The sequence below is a fragment of the Strongylocentrotus purpuratus genome, unplaced genomic scaffold (genome assembly GCF_000002235.5).
Source record: "Strongylocentrotus purpuratus isolate Spur 01 unplaced genomic scaffold, Spur_5.0 spur5_scaffold_6, whole genome shotgun sequence".
Classification (NCBI taxonomy): Eukaryota; Metazoa; Echinodermata; class Echinoidea; order Camarodonta; family Strongylocentrotidae; genus Strongylocentrotus; species Strongylocentrotus purpuratus.
The window spans coordinates 29960503-29985101 of NW_022145612.1; the positions used below are offsets into that span (position 1 = coordinate 29960503).

A 24599-nucleotide genomic window follows, 5' to 3' on the forward strand; every position below is an offset into this window, starting at 1 on the left:
CATGTTGACATAAAATAAAATTAATGACATATAAAAGGATAAAAATACTAGACACATTTATACACATAATAGGCAACATCATTTAACATAAACATAATACAAAAATACATAAAGCTTACTTTTTTGAATGATAATCGTTTAAGATACGAACAAAATAGGGAATAGAGCAATTATTAAAGCGACTGGTTTTACAAATAAATTGAGAGTATTTCTGTACATTTCGTAAATTAAATTTAACAGTTCTTTGACTTGGTAGCCATAACGAGCCCAAATCATGCTTTTCTAATTTAATGGCGAAATTGAAACAAAGTTTATTCCTACGTTCTTCCAACGTTAACAAATTGCACAATTATAGAGCATGATATGTTTCATAATTAAGTCCCAAAGTAATTCTACATGCCCGTTTTTGTATTCGTTCAATATTATCTGTTTGTTTATGTGTTAGGTTGGAATAAAAAAGTGGTGCACAATATCACAAATATCACAAAGTATCACCCAATTGCTGAAATACATCAGTGTACATGTACATGTATGTCATAATATCATTATTCATTAATGGTAAACACTCATTCTACAAGCTCCCTCCCCCTCTTTTTCCCTCTCTTTTTGACTGAGTTAGGAAAGTGTTAGGAAAGTATTGTGAATGGAAGTATCGGAGCATGAGGTGCAATTGCTCACTTGTCTGTCATGGTCGCAGTGTCATGGTCACAGTTTGTGCATCACAGTCATTTAAGAACTAGAGAGGTGCATTTTTTAATGTTTGGCTCAACATACAAGTACATTGTGTGTATAACTGTATGCACAGCACTGTACATTCTACCTGTTAGATCCTGATTTATGATGCTTATAAGGATCAAAGGATAATTTATATAAAGACATAAGGTATATACGGTATGTGTCATACTGTGCACTGTACGTGTACCGGTATGTGCCAAAAAGAATATACAGATTACAGGTTCACATTTGTTTTCAAATGGTGTCTTAGACTTACAGTAGAACTTCCATATAATTCCCTCTACTTCCTCATTCATCCATTCCTGTTTGTACATTGTTCAAGTTTAAAGGGGAAGAACTATTGTCGGCTTCTACTCTACATGTTTGCTGTTCCACATACTTCTGCTATTATTATTTTCTACTTCCTAGTTGAGTTATAGTGCAGCCATCAAAATGAATAAAAGCCTAAATTGATAGGCATACATGTACATGTATGTACATATTTCAATTCATTTTATGATGAACAACAGTGAAACACTTAAAATCCAAATACTTGCATACATGGTATTACTCTCACTCAAGAAAAATAATACCATCAAGTACCTGGTAATTGTGTGTGTATAAATGTAGTACACATGTACACAGTATGTACTGAACAACCTTTTGTACAGTACATTGAAAACTCTGAATGCAAAGACTGATAGAGTACCTACATGTACTTGTACATTATCTATCAACTGAAATTACGTTCACCTTACAATTATTGATGTAAGTACTACATCAATGAATAATTATTAATATTATCCCACAGAGAAACTGTTGGGAAAAAAAAAGTATACATGTACACTGTAGATACATGTACCTTCATGAACATGGACTTTCAAAATCACCCTAGACAAATTCCTTAAAGGTGAAATTCAAAGAAAATCACAAATATGTCAACTAATGTATTACTAGAAACTGGTAAGCTAACAGATGGCCATCGTACAAGGTTTAGGTCAACTACATATCGGGTGATTTATAAAAATACAAATACAACCACCTCCATAGCAGCTGGAATATACGAGAGATTCGCCGGAAAAATAACGATGTTTTAATGACGTCACTATATGGACCAATACTGCCCAAGCAGACGACATCCCATAAAGAATGAACATAATTGCAAAGCTATTATTTGTCACATTATAATGAGTTTAGTGTATATAAATGTAATGGCATGTCAAACCATTCAAAAGGGATATGACCCGATTCTGATAACTAAAATCTTTTGCTTGTAAATACACAGGATAGGGGTTAATTAACAATCAAAGAAACCAGACTTTCAAATTGAAAAACCCCCGGAATGATATTAAGGACGGCATTTGTTCCCTCTTGAAACGCCGAACATACCGCGTAGTGTGCAGCTGAATATACAATGGCGTCTTATTTTGCTTACAAGCGACAAATTCCTTTATTTTTGTATCGCTGCATTTGTCATCAAAATAAACCATGCGCGGGGTTTAGAGTGAGGCAATAGATTATACATTTAGCCTGATGGTAGTGAAGTAAGAGAAAGAACTCAAGAGAAGATGAAAACACAGGCACTGAAAATGTGTGAGATGTCATGGGACATCGTCTGCTTGTGCAAATCATGTCCATACTGTGATCTCACACATCTCAGCAGCGTTCGGAGAGCTCTTCAGGTGCTATGCCGGGGCTGTATTTAAGCATTTTGTAATTTATAATAATCATTACTTTGAATGTGTCCAAGCATTGAATTTTGATAACCTTGTCGAATCAAAGCTTCAACTTTGCAATAATGAAAACAAAGTTAGTTTTTAAAATCAATGAATATCTACTTTAAGAAAGTTGGTAATACATATGTAAAGTTTGAGACAAAACTGTTGGACTATTCCCTTTAGGAATGTACTTGTAGGCTGTTGAGAAAAAGTTTTGTAATGCTTGTTTTTATCTGGAGCACTTGGCATGGTGCAAAATTATGAATTTGGAACATTTCCTCAATCTTGGTAAGTTGAATGGGAACACTGTAACACATGAATATGTTGAAATTTGTGAATTCACATACGGTACTGTACATGTGTGCTCACATGATACATGTACATGTATTTATTAAAGTTCAAGTGCTCTAAGGCTATTTAAAACTTTTCTTATTTTAAGGATTATTGCTGTTGTTTGTTGTGTTTAGCACATATAAGTTCACTATTTATTAGTATGTAGGCAGTAGTAACTAGGGTAACCAAAACCTTTAATCTGGTTGCAGAGGTGTCTGAGGTAATAGTCACCTTGGCAAAGATCAATGCATACATGTAGCCTCGCTTATAATGTTAAAGGTTAGATATAAAATATTGACTACCGGTAGACATTTTAAATTTGCAGTTGTATTCTGTTAAATGTAAGATATATACACTGTAGTTTGCACCCATCCAACTTTCCTGAAGGCTGAAGCATCCCTTTTTTTAAAAATGCATGCATACATGTACAATAAGACAGCTTTGTTTTGATTGGATGTTTTATGTACATACAATGTAGGTCAATGAAACATAACTAAAAATAATAATAATAATAATAATAATAATATTTTTGCTTATATAGTGCAAAATACGTCGGGAATGTCTGAGTTTCTAAGCGCTTTACATTATTACCCCGGTCATTGGATTCTGACTTGCCTGCACACAATGTATGCACTTTCTCCACTCCCTGGGGAGCATTCCAACAAGAGCTACTAGGCTCAAATTGCTAAGCATACCACATTGGCTTTCGCATCCTACTGGGTACCCATTTAACACCAGGGTGGAGAGTGGCAAATGTAATCAATATCTTGCCAAAGGACATTAGTGCCGCGGCTTGACTCAAACCGCAGACCTTGTGATCGACAGTCTGACAACGAATCCACTCGACCACAACATTAACAAACAAAATGCATAGTTTTCAGACATGTTCTACATGTGTAGTCATCAAAAGTTGTAATGTAACATTGAAAAAATAGTAGAATTTGATTTTTCTCTTTTAAAAGGTAACTTTATGAAAGCAATTTAAGCAATGTATGAATTTTCTTCTTTACATGTACCCCAGCTGTTTGGAATTTTGATGGCAAAGTTGAGCATGGATTACCACTTGAAATCGGAGATGCTGTCCACATCTTGGAAGAAAACATGGGTAAAGTATAATTTCTGAATTCTACTTCTTGTGTTGATTCACCACCCCTCAAATAAGGAATGACAAAAAAATGGTATTTTTTTCCTCAGTATTAGCCTGCCATAAAAAAACAATTGGATAAAAGTAACTATTTTGTGTTTTTAGGTGTGGTTCAATCTTATGAACATTATTTATTGTTCTTTTCAGGCCTGATAAAAACCCGATTTAAATCGGTTTCCCGATTTTTTTTATTTTTCCCGATTTTTTCCCGATTTTTTTTTTCTTCCCGATTTAAAAAAAAAAAAAAAAAAAAAAAAAAAAAATCCAGATTTTTTTTTTTTTTTTTTTTTTTTTTTTTTTTACAAATTTTTTTTTTCTTCCCTATTTTATCCTGATTTTCCCGATTTCCCTCTTATTTTCTCTATTCTTCCCTATTTTGCCCCATTTTTTTTCCTAATTTTGTCCCAATTTTCTTACTCGAAAGGGGGGAATGTTGTTAGATGCCATTTTTTCCCCGCGAATCCTCTTTTTTTTTTTTTACTCAAGGGGGGCGTGGTTGAGGGGAAAACAAAAAACCTATTTTTTTTTTAGTGCTCACTATCACCCCTGTCTTTTAAACCAGGAAATATTAAAAACAAAACAAACATTCTGTATTTATAAACCCAGTGGGGAGTGGGCTGATATGCATGAGACTGAATCTAAATTTGTATCTACAGTATGTTGTATGCTGTGTTATATCTTTAGAGTACTTTCTTTTGCTTTCAATTGCTTGTCATTTACAGAGATATATATATAGATGTATCAATCTCGTTCATCTTGTTTGATGCACAAATTTGGACATGCATGGAATTTCTGAAAATATGGTACTACCTGTACAGTAGAACTACTGTATGATCTGTATCTCAAGACTAAATTGAATCAATTTGTCGGTGAGGTACAAAAAGCTTTGCCTAAAAGCATGTACATCAATAAATTAATATGATATTTAAAATGCTCGATGAAGTATTTGAGGATGCGGGTGATTGATTAAAGTCATGTCTTCAAAGAAAAGGCTTTAGAATCTGAGTGAGGTATAAGATATAGAGTGGTGCTTTTAATATGCAGAAGCAGGCTTTTCATGATTTTTGTTGAAATCCTGCAAAATCTTTACCGTATCTGAAAATTTGATGTATATTTTTCATTTCATTCTCTCTCATGACCTGTTTTTTCTATTTCTCAGGGTGGTATCGGGGTTATTGCTCAAAGAAACCTTCTGTGCCGGTAAGCATTGCTCATCTGTCTTTATCAGGTTTTTTTTATACAAATGAAATATTAAGTATGTCAAATAAATGCATGGTATTGGACTAATATAATTCCTGCTGATAAAGACATTGTACTTAAATGTGCAAATCTCAGTTATTTTACCCCATATTTTACCATCCACATCTAAGATATTATTGTATATTATACAGGAATTAAATCAATATTAGCCCTATTAATGCTTTGATCACATAGAATGGGAAGCCAATTGACACATTTGATGTCATTTCAATATGTTGATAACTCTTTAATGTAATAGGTAATGTAATGGACACCAATTGACAAAAAAAAACTAAGACTTGCCCGTGTAGATGAAGATGAACTGCAAAATGCAAATCATAGAAAATAGGTTGTGTTTTTTACTCTTATAAATGCTACACGTAGACCCATGATAGAGGTTTAATGCATATGTACATATGTTCAAATGCAAAGTTTTGAGGACACAGGTTTGATACACATACACAAGTATGTAGATTGATGAGCAGGTGTGCAATGGTGAAGAGCTGTTTAGAGGATCAGCTGAGAGAATATTGCACAGTGGGCCTCCACTGCCCTCCAGGAATAAATCCCTTCCCCCTTTATAATGGCACTGTTCCCACTGCGGGGAGGGTTAGTCACAGGGTTGACTAAGCAATGGCTCATCAGGGGCTAGTAATCAATGAAATCGTAATGCATTCTAAAAACATGCAATCTCACCGAGGCCAAAGTCTGTCCACACTGCCACAGTATTTCAAGGGGTGGCTGTTCACAATGTTGAGTACATACATGTATGTGTATGTGTAGTACATCGATATGAATGAATGTATAACAGCTGGAGAAAAAAAATAACATTGAGAAAGGGACTCAGAAGGCTTGTTTTCATCAGCTCGAGATCGCCAAATCACCCACTATTTCAACTATCCTGATTGCCAATTATCCAGCTATGGTAATTTACATCTTCATCAGCCTGCAGTTGCAATTAGCGGGATATTTGGTTGAGATAATCATCCTAAGATATCTTGGGCTAGTTTGCAAAATATCCCGCTATTTGTCCGGTGCACTTCACCAGCCCGAAGACTCGAACTATGCGTGAACGCTGAGCAAAATATCTCGAGCTAATTTCTCGAGCTCAAGTTTCAAGTTTCGAGGTCGAGTCTCGAGCTGATGAAGACGTCATTTGTAACTTTTGGCTTATTTCCCAAATCAGAAATAGCGGGCTATTTGGCAATCTCGAGCTGATGGAGACAGACCTAGACAGTCTTGCTCATTTTGACTATAAGGTTGGATCCAGGGTTTGGGTGAAAATGGAAGGAAACTTCCTCTCTCATTCACTGCCCTGATATGATGCTGTCACTTCTCGTTTCTCAGGGCTATGAGTAGATTTGTTACCCAGAAATCCATCACTTTTGGATTTCATTTGGTTGCTAATCTCGACGACAGCTCATCATCCAAACTTTCTAAAGTTGGCATCTATCCAACAAGTCTTAGGACAAGAAAGAAAATTGTTAATTTCTTCCCCTATCAATATATTGGCTGACATGTAGCTCTTAAAGGTACTATGTCCCTTTTGCAGCCAACCTCAAATTCTGTAGAACTTTGAAGGAATTATGAATATGTCATGTATGTCCTATCTGTGAAATTTAAACGTTAGCAGTGTACTCATATTTAAATTATGCAAGGAAACCCGTTTACTTGCTAGACTTCACTGTCAGACACTATTGAGTGACTGACTGGCTTTTCTTCTTCTTTGGTAATAACATACATGAAAAGAGTTGTAAAGGGTACATGAGCATTTGTCTACATCAATAACCCACTTCTTGTGATGGCCAAGATTAAACTGATTGAATCTTTGCGCAGCATAAAACGTATGACCATTCGGTACAATTGTCTGAAAATCAAGACTATTACTTTTGGGCTCTATAGCCCTAAAGTCAATTTGACAACTAATAGTCGTTATTTTCCCACTTGAAGACATTTTCAAGCCCCACCTTTTTTAGGGAAGTTCTAAATTAGTATTATCTTTCAAATGCAGTTGGAATTTAACTTTTTCATTTTTTTGGGCCTGCAAATGGGACATAGTACCTTTAATGCACATGTGCATGTATGATGCAGATAATGAAAAATATAGAGTATCACTTCCTTATTTCTTTGTCATACATGATTTATTTAGCCCATGTCGTGAGCAAACATGCTTATTGTTCACCGAGCAGACTGTGTGTAGGATGGGACTTTTTATGAACTTCCTAAATGGTAGTTTCGGTACTCAATCCTTAGAACATATAGCATGCAATAGCACCTCTCTATTTAAAGTTACATGTAGATATATGACACAAGTATACATTATTAGTGTATATACAGTAGGATAATTTTGTATTGTGATCATGAAATGAATTCCCTAATTGCAGTTACACGCTGTTTTAAATTATCAATAGGTTGTACATGCCTGTATTGCATTGGGCTGTGTGATTCTAAGAACAGCAAATTGACATACATGTAGTCCTGTACATTATATGTATGAATGGTCTACGGTCGACACTAGACTTCCTATTTAAATCAAGCTATAGCACTAGTGACCCATGCATTTTAATCCCTTGACTACCAAATTCTGTCAATCCTACAGTGTATAGGGTTAATACTGCAGCCACCTACTGTAGTTCCGGAGGCAAAGGATTAACCCATGATATACTAATTAAGCTCAAGATAAATGGAGCTTTGGCTGAAGTCTGCAGAAATTGTGTGATCTACAAATCAGACTGAATCCACCTAGTGAATACAACTACATGTAAACATACACCTGTACATGTAGATTAAATTGAAGAACTCAACATACTGGTAGTGTGTTGACGCTTCGAGCACCACCCCCCCCCCCCATTTTTACTAATGATGTTATGACCATCCAAATATAGATTTATATATGAATCTTTTGTTTTGTTTCCATGCCTCATACAGGGTATTTTCCCAACATCTTATGTGCATATAAGAGAACCACCTATAGATGGGTAAGTCCACAAGTTGACAATACTACATTTAACATATTTTATCATTTGCTTTTTGAATAGTTTGTATATTATGTTTGTACCATCACATGTCATATGTCTTCCCATATATATGATTTTTTTTTGTTGACAATAATATTGTAGGTGGAATTTCTTGATTCTTTATTCCTTTCGTTGCTTCATGATGTCATTTGTAGAATTCCGTCTTTTGGAAGTATTTCATGAAAAGAAATAAATAAGTTACCTAGTGATAATGAAATTTATACCTTTCATGCAATGCCTCACAAACTGTCATACATCTGCAGCGTACATGTAGGTCTTCACTTCATACCGTAAACACCCCATTGAAACCCGTATGAATCAAATAGTTTCGGGGTGTTTTTTTTTTAGGGGTGGGGGAGGCATGAGTAAGTTTATGAGTAGAATTATATATAACATATGTTTGTTTTTGCCTTCAGAATATATAGTGAGAAAAATGAAAAAAAAGTAGAGGAAAAATGATTATTGGTCAAAAATTTCAAACTATCTCGATACCAAACGACGAACAATATACATGTAGTACCGACTATATACCAAGTTTGGATATTTTGCTCAGATTATGATGACAGGCATTATTATTCATTTAAAATTTGGAACAATTTGTCTCCATTGAAATCCACAACTTGTTCAATAGGTGATTAATCTACTGAATACATGTACCGGTAAATGGTATTTGTTTGTTTATTTGCTTGTTATGATGTCAAGCATGAGTGCATATCGCCTGTTATGGGGAAGTATTGGAAAGAAAGATATTTTATTGCCTGCACGCTACTTGTATAAATGCAGAGGTTTATAGATGTTGGTAAATTAACCTTGGTTTGTAGACTGGCATACATGTACACAGTATCAGGCCAAAACAAATGGCAATGTGTACATTTCAGGATTAATTGTTAATTGCTCACACGTGACCAATTCTGAGTCAGAATCCTACAGTCTGTGCATGCACTCATGGGTGCACTTACTTCATTTAGATTCTTTTTCTTCTCAAACTGAAATATTTGCAGATCATATCCTCAAAAGGCCAATTGAGAAATAAAGACAGTCACCACAATTCAATAATATTTGCTATACTTCACTGGTGATTTGGGTACACATGTACAGATAAATTTAGTGTTGATGTGAATTAAGGGCCTATTATGTGAATGAAAATACTAACTTTGAATGACAGAATAGGCTCAAAATATAGGTAAAGGTTGTAAAGATACCAAAGTATTTTGCATGTACTGTATTAATGTTTATATGTTTAATCTCATACTTATTTTTATCTCTGCTAGTATTTTTTGGAAAATTTGCAAATTGGCCAATTTGCCATATAACATGAAAAGAATTGCCCTTGAAAAGCTATTTATTGTATACCAGAAACTAAAAATAGTTTGTTGAATATGATACACGTCAGCCAATCCATTTTTGGCACAAATACAGTCAGCAAGTGCATTCAGCAAATTAGCTTTTTGAATTTTATACACGTACAGTAATTGTCATTTTTATTTACCTGTCCGAAATGGAATGTATTTCACAGCTATTGTTATTTATTGCACAGAAACATCCATTCAGAATATCTCAGTGATTGTTTTAAGAAAGCATATTCACCACTTAAAATGCATCAAAACCTTGAAATAAAAATAAAACATGGTCCAAAATGTACCGGTATATATAGTTCTTCTCAAGCAAAGTTCAAGTTTATAATTTGATTTGAAATCCTGCAACCTGCTTATAATATATTACCTCATTAAAACTCTTCCAAAATTCTACCATAAAGCTGGAGTATTAAAACCAGTGAGACTCGACATTACATTACACATAGTTCTTGAGAGTTTTAAGCCATATTATTCTTTGCCTACATGTACATGAACATGTTTGATGACAGACTGTGCATACACGCTTCAGAAACAGAAACTGAATTCAGTATAAAGCCCAGAGGCACAGCACCTATACCTTTACATGTACATCTGTTAAAATAAATCTATTTTGGTCTTTATCAGTTTCCTATAGTGTGGCCCGTCTTTTGAAACTACAGTATAGCACAATGAAATCCTATGGAGGTGAATGAGGGTACACCATGCATGCACAAAATCTGATTTCCTGTTGCAATATTTCATGATTATAGACCTGGTCGACTTGAACTGTTGAGGAAATTCAGAATGAGACAGTATTGGACACAGAATGAAGTACTATTATTCTGTATTGATTTTTATCATAGGTATACAATTCATAGAGCATATCAGTTGTATGCAAAAGACATACAAGTAAATTGTATGCCTACATTTTGTAATTGATTATTCTGATAACAAAAAGTAGAGTTTTGTTTTATCTTGTATCAGTACACGTAGCGTTGCTCCCCAAGCTTACTTGAAACTGTAAGGCAGCGAGACATTGTGCAACACAAAAATGTGGGACTTTTCTTGGATTGGTAGTTGAGTTGGTTCTTTTTTCTTTCACCTGCATGTATACCTTGGATGGTTTAATTTCCAGTCCCTAGTCTGAAATCTGATCAGTTTGTAGATTTTACTACATATGTGTACATCTGAAGGGCATATGAAGGGCATACCGGACATGTATGTAGGTTGAAGAAGAAAATAAAAATCAAGTGACACAAATATAAAAAAAAAAAAAAATTCTGCACATGAATGCACAAAGTCCATATCTGAAATCCATAATGTCCCTTATGACGCATAACGGCCAGGACCCCCCCCCCCCCTCCCCCCCAAAAAAAAAAATGAAAAATGAAAAATGAAAAAATGAAAAATAGAAAAAAAAAAAAAAAATTAAAGGGGAAAAATGTCTTTATACATGTAGAGATGTTAAGTCTTTCTATACAAAAGGTTGCTAAAGTAGGTAGATATATGACTGTTTGTGATTGTTAACTTTAAAAACTTAAAAAGGGATAGAGAAACTCTATAGCACTGAATATCGTTGATGTGGACTAGTAGAGGATATTAGTAACACAGAAACCGATAGGGATACAAGACACAAGTACATGGAGGACAAATGGCCGCCTCATTCAACATGGAGCTTGAACTTAAACATGTGTCAACTACCTGCAGACACAGGTCATATACGTTAAAGGCAGCTGTCAAGTCATTCTTTTTACTTTAAAAAAAAATCCTTATGTTCATGACGGCAGAATTCATTGAACTACATATATATACCGGGGTCATAATGAAATGATCAATGTCAAATAGGTTTTCAAGGTGGGGGAGACGAGGCAGGAAAACTTAAATGGGTACACCATGTGTGTAGTTCTAATAGATGGACAGGGGTATTCTTTATTAGAAAGATGTATTATTTCTTAAAAGAACTGTTATAATATATTGGGTATAGTTCTGACAAGTACTTTGAAGAAAGAGATCGTCTTGATGATTCGGACAGTGTACTCCATCCGTCGTCAGTCGTTCTAAGGACTAAACACATGGTGTGCCCATTCAAGATTTCCTAACTTTGGGGAAATTATGTCATATAGTTCATCAAACTACAGTTTGATTACAAAGTATGTTCAGACTTAGAAAAGGTACAATGTACTTCCACTTTTGTCTTTCATGAGAAAGAAAAAAAAAGACAAAGATATTGCTCCATTTCCCTAGCTTGGCTTTTGGTAGATAATATAATAATAATAATAATAGTTTGTTCTTATATAGTGCTGTTCAGGACCGCAGGCCCTCTCAAAGTGCTGTATGTACATTTTCCACTCCCTGGGGAGCATTCCAGCCAGGCGTCATATACATGTACAGTTGTATACTGCTTTGAATGAAAGTGAATGTATGTTTACGTATACATGTATGAACCTGTCATTTTACATTGCACAATTCACTCAGATTTGTTCTTCTCTTCTTTCTTCCACTTTTGCTTCATGTACCGCCAGAGAGGAAGAACGGCGCCGGAAGGCCAACGAGCCTCTGATTCAGGAAGTGACGCTGGTCCTACGAGAGTGGCATGTCATCTTCGTTGAACGCTTTATGGTAAGAAACAATGACCCCTTGACTCCAATGTACTGAAGCTACAATGTACATGTATGTATGTCCTTGTGCTGTTCATATTCACGCAAGAAAATGTGTGAACTCATGTTCAGTTAGATAGTTTTATTCATGTTAGAAATTGATTTGGGTTTGCAGCAATATATATTCTATTTTGTACCAGAGTAAACTTTGCATGGTCACCTTCTATATGCCATTCTATTCTTTGATTCTTTTATTCATATCTGAATAGACAATACTACATGTATACTTTTGAAGAAAAACCTCCCCAAACTTCCCACTGAGTTTCGTTTTGTCGTTAATGAGTTAATCATGGGGAAGATTGTTTTTACTGATTATATAAAACAGACTCCTAGAAGACAATCACTCAGCTGATGAATAATTGCTTCCATATATATATATCAGAAAGAAATTAAAGGCCGTCTGTACCAGTTTGGCTAGGAGAGATTAGACCACTCTGGTGTTTACTGACAGGTGGCTATCTCATCAACTCAGCTCTCAATTAACATAAGTAAAAGAGGATCATGGGGGACCAATGGTCACAGATTAGGCATTGTTTTCTATATAGAGGGAGCAAGTAGCTACAAGTAGTACAGTGGGGCTTTAAAGAAAAGATAAGCAGACCCTTATGAGTCGAATCTTCATTTAGTCATTTTAGACTGATCATATGGTGAGTAGGCTGCTTGTAAATGTGCTTGAGTCTGTCCAAATGATCAAATTTCAGGGCATTTAAAAGGAAAAGAGGAAATACTTATCTGTATGTTAGCAAAAGAGGAAGTCAGAACCACAATACTGTTTACTTGTATCATTACTCACTAATCTAATACGGTAAGAGCTAATGAGTCTTTTATTTAAATAGAATTTTATTTTTAAAACAATGCTCCAAGGTCCTGCTAGCTAAGTATACGCTCAACCATTACTACATGAGCCTCTGTGGTTGTTGATGCAATAATAGATGCACATTTATAGTCACATTGATAATGTAATATTCTGCAATAACCATGTTTACGAATTTCAAGAAAAGTTATTGAGTTCTGTTAAAATCATTTGATATTATAAACACACATACCAGTGTACATGTGTGATGAAAGAAGTGATATTTTAATCACAAGATTTCTTACAAATGTTATTCTTTATTTTATCAATGTACATGTATTAAGCTTTTGGAAGTTTGCCATGGTTTCACTAGCCATAGATTTGTTTTGAAATGTTCTAGACAAAACAGACAATGAAAATAATGATTTTAAAGCAAGTGGAACAAAACATTTTGGGATATGAAAGCATACAATTTCTAGAATCTGTAAACATCAAGAAACAGTGTGAAAAATGTAATTTAATTTGCTGGTAAGAAAGAATTATGGTAAACTATTAAAATATCTTTTGCTGTGAAAATCAAACAGACAGGTAATTGGGGTAGGTTTATAACGTAGATATTCAAATTAAACGAATCAAAGTCCTTATTTTAACCACAAAGTAATACTTAGACTCATACTTTCATTTTGTAAATGATGTGTACCTTGTACCTTTGGTAGGAGCATTGAATGTGTGTCAAGCTTACCTCTCCATTAAAGGGAAATCCAACTTTGATATCAAACTACTCCAGAGGAACGCAGAAAAAGCAGAGAATTAGACCGGTAAAAGTTAGAATGAAATTGGACAAAAAAGAATGAGAAAGTTGTTAATTTTTAAAGTTTAATCACTATACATGTAGGTATGGGCTCTTCAAGTAATAATATGCTATCCATAACATAGTTTGAGTAGTGCCCCAACTAAGAGAGAAGGCACTTAGGAGGGAGAAAAAAATGAAATCAATGATAAGTTTTGTACAAGACAAATGGGAGAATTATCTGCGCCTCCATCACAATCCACTGACCAAACTGCCGATTTCTGATTTGCATATAGACTTTAATAGTGATTTCAAGCATTCATAACTTTCTATTGATTGCTCCAATTTATTTCAAATTTTTAGTATTTTGTCATCTTAATTTTCTGCTTTATAAAAACGAACTTACATGTATCACTAGGGTTGGATATCCCTTTAATCAGACACTCATGAGTCTCTTGATTAAGTGTTGATTAGTTGTCTTATCGTTGGGCTCTTTGTGTTAGGTACTGACAGACTCATTATCTGATAGTAGGTAATTCCTTTCGAGGTTCCTACAGTACTTTCTACAACACTCTAATACTTGGATAGGATTGATAAAGAAAGCAGACAGCATTTGTAGATAAAAACAAATTACATGCCGATAATCAATTGTCATCGAGTGATTTGTGGAGGGAGACAAGTGACCCAGCCAAAAGTTTGTTGCCTCGACTGATATACCAAAGAGGTTTTCTGGCAGTGTCAATCATTTATGGTCCCCAAAGGGAGATCGCTCAATATGTCTACCAGTATTGTACTTGCAAGAGTTCGTAGGCTGTATTGTGTAGAGCACCAAAGTGATGTTTTTTTTCCTTCAATTTTCAAAACAGTTTTGACTCATTGGTATGATTCTAAATAATCTTGAACAAACAACAATTAATTCTAAGCAACTTTTCATGATAATTTTACGGACTACATGTCTACCATATACAACGCTCCTGTATATGTATGTACATGACAGCTTATGTATATACATACATGTACAGTATGTGTGTCTTTTCTCTTCCTCAATGCGGGATTTTCCCATTGTGAAATTTCAATGGATAGATACTGGTTCAAAGTTAAGTTCACCTTGTATTTGTGTGCACTGAGTGTTTGTAGTAAACCTTGAGAGATAGATACACTTCCAAACAAGAAGAAAATTATTATAAGGGTCGCAAGTTTAAGTTCTACAATAATAGGACATATAGTACGTGTATACATGTGAGGAAAATGTTACTGACGTTTCCTCATTTCAATACAGGAAAAATGTGAAGTATACCACTTACACTGATAGATTGATCTACACATACTGTATGTAGGTTCTAAAGAGTTTCTAATCATAGAAAATGTGATGCATACTGTACATGCAGCTAGAAAGTTTGACCAACATTTGTTTTGTTATAATTGACATAAAATCTCACCCGATGTGAAAACTTTCAAAACCAAATTGGACTCATTAGATATTAAAAACCTTGTAGACGAAGCACACTTCGATATTTAGGTGTGTTTGGCGTTTGACCGTAACCCTACGTACGCGACAACCAGATGCTTGTGATTGTACCGGTACGTCACGGACAGATACAGATAGAGAAATCTTCTAGAGCCAAAAGGACATTAACTCATATACTGTAAATACACAATACACAGAGTTTAAACACCCTTCACTTTTGTTTGAATCCCCCATTTTGAAATCCTGGCAGAAAGCTTGCATAACGTACATGCACTTCATGTACAGGTGTAGACTGCAATTATGTAACAAATATGTATTGTACAGGTACATGTATCATACTGTATACATGTTGTAGTTTTCCATTGTGGATGAAAGATGGTTGTAATTCTGACATACATGCACATGATTGAGTACTATCGAACAACGGGCAGTACTCGGGGAATGTTACCGTTTTCCCCAAAGTCAAAGAGGAAGCTATCGACGCTTATAAAAAGGATGCAGTTTCGTGAGGTTTTCATACAGCAATCAAAGGTTCCATACAGTGCCTTGTACATATAGGTCTATGTTTATACAGTTAATCAACACCGACCTTCTACATTGTATGCATATCGAACAGAAGCAGTGTACGGAGTTATCGTGTGATTATTAAGTATTTGAATCTCATTATTGATACTTGATGACTTCCACACCGTCACAACGTCTGTAAACAAAGAGAGAAAACTTCCTCATCGAGCTGACGAGGGAAGGACACAATTTCACAATGAGTCAATATTTCCTGCTGCGCGTTAGTACATGGAGTGGGATGAATCAGACGTGATGCATTCAGCTGTCTGCTCTCTCACAACCAAACTTTCACAAATCCGTTGATTGATTATAAATTGCTCTTGCTAGTAACTCTTTCCAATTTACAATTGAAGGGTATATATATATACATGTACATGTACATATGTTCTTGTCATTTTGTCCAGCACTGCTATGAACTTCCTGCTTTATGTAAATGATTTTAGAGGTCTGCTAAAGTTTGCTCAAGGTCGTTCAACGTGTGGAGAATGTATGATGGTGCAGTGAATTGAATTGAAATTTATTGTCCCTTTCAGGAAATTCTTTTTTCACTGGTTTTACAGTCATGTACATAATACAAGAAGAAATACATAATACGGAAATAGCAAATGTATATCGTCACAAACATAATAACATTCTGAAAATGATTATTTACATTGGAAAAGAAACAATATATATAATACAGTGTACATTGATTGCAGTATAAACATAAATTGCATCTATGTTACCATTTTAAATGAAAATTCGAACATTATGCATACTGTTTATTTGAAAATGTAGGTAAGTTTAGTATCATGAGCCCTAACAAAATTCGAATTCAGAACAAAATAATATGTTGAGACCAGTAATTACATTTGAGTTCCAGACCTCTGGGCTTGTGCCACAATGACAATCTGTGTCCACTCATCCAGAAAGTTAACTTAATCCGTGGCATAAATAAATAATGTGTAAAAATGTACCAGATTTCTCCATAAATACAGTCAAACCTGTCTATAGTGACCACCCAAGGGAAACGTATAAAGTGGTCTTAATAGACAGGTGGTCTTTGTAGACCAGTTCCTTTAGTACATGTTTGAATGAGAAACCATTTTCAAGGAAAACAAAAAATGTGCTCTTTGTAGACAGGTGGTCACTAAAGCAGGTTTGACTGTACTATAGATTGGGCATTTGTTTACATTTTTTCTTTGGAAAACAATCTTCTTTCACAGCAGCATATTGCTATATCATATATATGAGGTCAATAGGTAAATCTGGCAAGTCATCTCAAATTTCTTCCCCGTTTATTTCTGAAGCAGTGTAATTGTTTTAATGGAATTCTTACCCTTTTCCATGATATCCTGCTTGCATTAACGTATACAATGCGTGTTTGCCAAAGATAACACATTATATGATAATGTCAAATGAACAGCATACACTGTATGTAGCTGGAAAAGTTTTCCCCTTTATACTGGTGACTTCATACTATATCTGAGTCATGTTGTACATGTATCCATACAGGTTATTTGTCATTGTTCTGTGATAAATGGGTTACTTGTACATGAATATTAAACATTTGTTTGCAACTACCCTGTAGTCTTCCAAATTGATTTTCTGTTTATACTCTGAAAACCTTGAGTGGATATGAGCAGTGAAATAACTATAAAAAAACAAAACAAACAACAACAATACAAACAAACAAACAAACATAAAACAGCAGAAACTACCCTGTAGTCTTCCAAATTGATTTTCTGTTTATACTCTGAAAACCTTGAGTGGATATGAGCAGTGAAATAACTATAACAAAACAAAACAAACAACAACAATACAAACAAACAAACATAAAACAGCAGAAAAAAAAAACTTGACAACATAAAAAGAACAGTTAAGCTAGGTAATTGTTCTGAGATTTAAAAAAACCTGAGATTGTCAGACATGAACAATCGTTCTTACACCTGTTCCTTGATAAAGAAAATAGTTACCAGTAAACGAAAGTTGAAGTGCACAATATTTTATGCAGGCATTCTTTTCTTCATAGCAGTATTTCCACTATATAACGTGTCTAAATAGGTAGGCTTTTACAATGTACTCCACCAGATGGTGTGAGAGATAGTACTTTTCACCATGGAAAGTTCCTGCTTTCACAATCTGTTCAAAATTCCAAATTCATGAATATAAGGTAAAACACAAATAATTTGGAATCTTTCATGAATGTACATTTATTTACATACATGTACCGGTATACTACCACTTTGTGTCCATTGCAGTACCAATGTCTTGTCTCCTGTTACATCTGTTGTAGAGTCCATACCATAGTTTTGCATTTAAAGTAAATTTTGATAAGAAAACTACCTGGTATATGTTAATATTAAATTATTCTTGGACTCAACGTTGAAACATAGTGCCAAAAAAGTATCCTTTTGCACTGGATAAATTTACTCAGCTTTCATTCTGACGAGAAGACACGTACAGGTACATACAGATGCACTGCTCTGATCTGTCCTTATAAAGAAAAATGTATTTCAATGTTTTGAAACCAGATATTCTGACTGGATATCGAAGTTTCAATTCTCTTTAAAGAGGAGTTCTGGGAAGAGGTGAAAAATAACTTGTGAGCGTTATCATTCTTATTATGCAAGTGTGGAAGAACATCAGATAAGACATGTTCCCTGAAAAGTATGGCTCTTCAAATTAATGCCTTCATATTCTAAATATGTCACGTAACATCGTAAGAATGCAGGGTAGGATTTTACACCATGTGTTCATGTAGTCCCACATCTTTCTGTGTACAGTGTTTGTAATTTTACCAAGACTTGGCCAAATTTCTTATCATTTTGATGATTCCAGAACCTTGCAATACACACAAATTCTTATATGCTAGATGATCAACCTTTTCTGGTCGATTCCACACCGTTTCTTTCACAATGCAATCGCATGACCAGAACTCAACTTCATCTTTAAATTCCCTTTGTCATAACATGCCATTGTTAGATGATTTATATGCAAAGCAGAATTGATATTATGGCTACTTTCAATCTGCCATTAACCTTTATGGCACTGAGTTACCATTACCCAGAACACGCAAAGTTCAAAGTTGTGGGTTCATACATGGATACATGTACATGGCTTAATTGACATAGTATAGTATGTAGAAACTTAATGTGCAGTGTTTAAAGGTATAGACCAGTTCTGGTCATGCGATTGCATTGTGAAAGAAACGTTGTGGAATCGATCAGAAAAGTTTGATCATAACATATAAGTATTGGTGTGTACTGCAAGGTTCTGGAATCATCAAAATGATAAGAAAACTTGGTCCCGTCTTGGTTAAGTTACAAGCACTGTACACAGAAAGATGTATGTATCTATATGGGACTACAGGATATCTATCCAGTCCAGATAGATATAATAATTTACCAAATTTATCAATTAATAGGCGGTTTCCCGGCAAAATTTGTATCATCACGTATTAGTCAAAACATATTCTTTCACACATGATTGGTAATAAGAGCTTCCATTTCTTTTTTTGAGAGGGGGGCGTTTCCAAAACTGGTCTATGCCTTTAATAGTCCAAGTTGAGGGGTAGAATCAGAGATTTCTTTCAATTTGTTTATTCATTTCTATCCATGTACCAAGGTGGATAGAACAGACAAATATTGTTTTGTTATGGCTGGTAACCTCGATAATGAATGTCTCTCAGGTTTCTAAGCTTTTTGTTGACAGAAGGTTCTATTTACATTGGCAAATGTAGAATGTGAGATTTTCTTATTAAAGGGATTGTTTAACAATGTTAAATCTGAGATGCATGGCCCTACGTGTTATTAGTGTCTGTGATATGGTGTTACATGGAAGCCCTAACAAAATTGCGCTTCAAAATGATCAAGAAGTGCCTCAAAAAAGTAAAAACCTTTGAGTGACCGGTTTTACCATACTTGTTTTCCCCAATAGACTGTAGTGTTATGAAAACTGTTTGGCAAACGCAAAATTAAATTTTGATTTTCAATCATAAATATCTTGATAATCAAACAGGCAATCGGCTTGTAAAAGTCATGGGGTTTCTGACTGACCTAAAGGTTTATAATTATCATTGCAGCATGAGCTAAATCAAGGATTTTTTTTAAAGGATCTAAGACAAAGTTAATACCGGATCCCTTTAAAGAGAATATTGCATTTTAGGGGAAAGCAAATTGATTTTCTTTGATGTTTAAACCTAACTTCCTTTTACCCTTAATTTCTTTCAATAGCTTTTAAAGCTATTTGAAGAAATTGTTTTTTATTCATTTGCTCGCAATACATGAAGGAAACATTTCATATAATCCATGACCATGACAAACACTGCAACTTCACGGTGGTATACAGTATAAAACCTCCCTTTAATGATCTCCCTTGATCTTTTGCCTTTGAAATTTAAAGGAATCTTTGCAAAGTCACTTTGCTCTTCCATGTTTCTCTTAGCCCTTAAATCTGATTAAATATTTTATTTCTCAAATTTAGTTTTTCTGTTTGTGTTTCTTTGCTATTTTGCTGCCGCATAACACTGTGGACTGTTTTTTATATCATATTTGTATAGAAAGTTTAGTTATTCAAAGTATCACTCCCAATGATTATTGCTTAATAGTTGGATTAAATTTGTGGGACTTTTCTTTCTCTTATATATTCTCTGTCAAAATTTCCATCTTTCTTTGTAGAAACACAAGATGGACTGGTTCAAAGAACTGAAGAAGATCATGCTGGAGGTGATTGACCTTCGAAGCCAGCTCCTGTCGGGGACGATGACCTTGGGCAAGAGCAAAGAGGTCAAAGGTACCATCATGAGCAGGGTGGACTGGGGAAACTGCAGGCTGGAACTCGATCTAGTACCCAGTGTAGATGGAGAGATAATAGACAGTAATCAGTGTAGTCTGGTAGAGCTACATCAAGTGGTAAGACCGAATACACCTCCATTAGGCTTTAAAAAAAAATGTTGTATTGCCCTTTGCGACCGACCCAAAAATCTTGAAATCTATGGTCGAATTTTTGTAATGTTTTTTAGAAAAAAATGTATTAAAGCATTCAAAACTGAGAAATATTGGCCCAAAGAGGGTTTAAAAAAAAAAAAGATTTCCAACTGATTAACCCATGTTTTGGCACCTAAAGGGCAATACAACATCTTTTTTTTAGGCCTTATCTCAGGTTTTTTGTTTATGCTCACTCTGCTCTCCACTTGTTCTCTTTCTCACACTTTTTTCTCCGCCCACTCTGCGCCCACTTTTCCTCTTTGTCTCTTCACCACTGTTTCTTTACTCCACTATCTATCATGGACAGTAATCAGTGTAGTCTGTTAGAGCTACATCAAGTGGTAAGAAAGAAAAAAAACACATTAAAAACTCCTCTTTTATCTCTTTCCCGTATTAATGCTCTCTCCGCTCTCCACTCTCTTTCTCACACTTTCTTCTCCGCCCACTCTGCGCTCACTTTTCCTCTCTGTCTCGTCGCCTCTGTCTCTATGTACTCCACTATCTATCTACTATTCATAGTGTATTTTAAATTTTTTCATCATTTAATGAATTTAATTTGATGTTGATATTATTAGTGTTAAGCTCAGAATCTTTTGGTCAAACAGGAATGTACTGAATGTTAAGTAATAATCTGAAATACAGCTGATCAAGAAAAGGTCTGCTCCAAAATTAGGAGAAAGACCAAGCAATCCTGCAAGTTCTTGAGATATAAATTTTGTGTATTTCACCATCTTATACTACCTCTTTGTTTGAATAATTCCCTACCTCTTTATTTGAGCAGTTATTGTTATTATATATGTTTCCCTTTTTTTCTTCTTTTCAGCACCTGAGGAGTGCGCAAGAAACAAAAATTTCTGCACTGGTATGTAAGATATTTATAAGTCATTTAATTTCAATGGAGTTAACTTCTAATATTGCAAAGTTTGTACTTTTTTTGGAATAACCAACTAAATTCAATACTTTATTATCCATAAATCATACACAGAAATTTGTTTTGTCTACATGTGTGATACAAAGTAAATACAGATAGTGGGCATGATCATAATATAATACATGTACATGTATATGACTGACTGATCTGTAAAGCATGCTCATTATCTTCCTGTAAGTGTCAGCTAGGAGTGGGAATAGAAGCTTATGTAGAAAATACATCCATTGGTTGCTTTTAATAGTCACTACTTCTTTAGTTTGATTAACCCCACATAACTTGTTGTCAATTATTGTGCCTAAGTACTTGTGTTTGATTACAAATTCAATGTCTTCATTGTTACTATTGATAAAGTGATCAGGAGGATATGAGTTTTCTTCCTGCGGAAGACAAAGACCATTTCTTTAGTTTAGAATGTACATGTATTTGCTTTAGATGGTTGTCATTGCACCAATTTACAGAGTGTTCAACACCTAGTCTGTACTCATCTTTACTGTTCCTTATCATCCCCAGAATGGCAGTGTCATCTGCATATTTTTATGATTTTAACTTTCTCAATTTCATCCTTACAGTCACTTGTGTGTAGAATGAAAAAATGCTAGGCGAGAATACACAGCCCTGAGCAGTTTTAGTATTGATTATAAGTTCTTCAGAGAGTCAGTTGACAATTACTCTGACTCTTTAGGTTTGTGATTGCAAAAAGTTACTTATCCCCAGATTCAAGGATGGTTTGACCATCAAGCCCTTTTAGTTTTTCTTTAAAATACCAATTAAAATCAATGAATATCGCTCGGGTCTAGATACTCTGAGTGTCCAAGTGTCGATAGATGGCGTCTGTCAGGGTAAAAGTGTCATTCACTGATTGGTTCGATTGATATTCAAATTGGTGACGGATGATTGCTCTCTGATTGGACGAATGAAATGACTTAGAATTATTTGTTCAAGGCACTTCATTAACAGAAAGGTTAATGTGATTGGTCAAAAGTTGCTGTTGGTAGTTGGACAGGTAGATTTCAGTATTGGCAAGATAACGGATGCTTATATACTGAAACTTAACCAGTTTTTCTAATTTTTGTCTTTAACAGTGTTTTTGCCGTGTTCCTTAACCCTAATAAGGCCGGGGGGGGGGGCCATTATGGCCCCCCCCTCCACAATTTTTCTGATTGCTCGGGAACGCATATGGATGGCGCCCCGCCGCTCGCTGACTTTTTTCTTTCGAGTCTTGCGCAACTTTTAAAATATTTTTTTTGAAAATCGGACCTAGGGTTACAAGGTCACGTGACATTTTGTCCTTGCATGTCAGCCTCAAAATCGCTCATTTTCGTGATTTGTGTACAAAACGTATGGCAAAGTCATTTTTCCTAAAAACAGATCAAACATGGGTTATTGGGTCTTGATTAAAGTTTAGGTGGTTGTTTTGGGAGTCAAAATAGTTGAATTGTAGTAAAAGATGAAATAAAACAACAAAAACAATGAAATACATAAGTTAAAAAAACAATGAAATACATAAGAAATTAACAAAACAAGGGATAACATAAGAAATAAGCTGGCTCTTCCAAATTTTTTGTCGTATTATTATTCAGAATGGTCTAATAAATATATCTAGTGAAAAAGAATGCTTAAATATGAATAATATATGATTTATGGGTAAAAATGTGATTTTTATGACTTTATTTGCATAAATTACCATAAATATGCAAATGAGTGAATTTTTCAAAAAATTGAAATTATCATATTATTCTTTACACTTCACTTGACATGCGTGCAAATTTTGGCGGCGATCGACCGCTTCGCGGCCGAGATCTTAAGGGGGGGCCATAATGGCCCCCCCGGCCCTACTAAGACTTCAAATAGCCCGGCCCTATTAGGGTTAATTTTTATTTCAAATTGTGTTGTAGAATTTGTGATCATGATGCGTTTACCAACAAATTGATTATCTCAGTGAAAGATCCTAGAGAAAAAAAAATACTTCATTAGTTAGTTTTCACACTTATTTTTCACAAGCTGTAATAGCAAATCACTCCAAACTTCAATATTAGAATCCACTGAATAAAAAAGTGAAGAAAAACAAACACGCAAAGAGTGTAGTTTTAACAGAAATGACGAACAAATTGTACTTGAATTTGCTAATGTTTACTCCTATTGTAGAAATACGGTACCCCATTTATACCACATACCCAAATTCAAACTTTACCCATGATTTACATGTTTTGGGTTTACAAGTATTGGTGGCATGCACATTTTATGAACAAATCTCATAGATGATTTATGCATTGGACTATTTCATTTTGAACAGATGACTTATTCCCTTGATTTGTAGTGAAATATTTTGACTAATACATAGATTTTCTTTTTTGTGTTTGTCTCCTCTATCATTTATTATTATTCATGTGTTTGTATTAATTTTCTTTTCACCTACACCCTCCCATCGTCATTTCTTCCATTAACTCTCACCCATGTTGTGTGAAAATCCTGGCATGCCTCCCTCCTGTTCTGATGCTGTCCACCCCCCTGTGTGCCGTGGGATGGTCCACTCACAGCCGGTCGCGACCTCCGTGCAACCATTGCTATCTCTTATTTCATTGCAAGTTCCAGACCCCAGTGCACAGGCACAGGTAATTTGCACCAGTAAGCTAGAATTGATTGGGTCAGTTGGTTGTTTCCAATTATAACATTTTAATCAGAATGAATGTTTCTTGACATTCAGTACGTAAGAAAAAGGAGATGACTGAGCTACTTTTTAAAGTTTAGCTGGCAGGATTTCATGTAAATCAAAATAGTTTAGAAAGTGGGATGCTCATACAGGCTATGACTCTGTTGAATACTACATGTACATGTATTAGAAAGCTATTGATTCACCAAGAGAAATATAATTTTGTTAGAGTGTAGTTAGGAGTTTAGATTCTTTCCGCACATGCTCTTCAAGTCACGAA

At 34.8% G+C, this 24599-nt stretch overlaps 1 protein-coding gene across 13 annotated transcripts in view; it reads left to right on the forward strand.

Annotated features, from left to right (window-relative positions):
• LOC591109 (dedicator of cytokinesis protein 3) overlaps nucleotides 1–24599 on the forward strand; it is a 90176-nt gene that overhangs the window by 3125 nt on the left and 62452 nt on the right. For 12 of the 13 annotated variants that reach the window (XM_011680777.2, XM_011680765.2, XM_011680770.2 and 9 more), the window contains exons 2-8: nucleotides 3787–3870; nucleotides 5069–5109; nucleotides 8077–8126; nucleotides 12022–12118; nucleotides 20430–20663; nucleotides 21562–21600; nucleotides 24207–24281. In XM_011680777.2, the coding sequence (XP_011679079.1) occupies nucleotides 3787–3870; nucleotides 5069–5109; nucleotides 8077–8126; nucleotides 12022–12118; nucleotides 20430–20663; nucleotides 21562–21600; nucleotides 24207–24281 (620 nt within the window). The remainder of the gene's footprint in view (nucleotides 1–3786; nucleotides 3871–5068; nucleotides 5110–8076; nucleotides 8127–12021; nucleotides 12119–20429; nucleotides 20664–21561; nucleotides 21601–24206; nucleotides 24282–24599) is intronic. The other variant, XM_011680767.2, reaches the window with a different exon arrangement.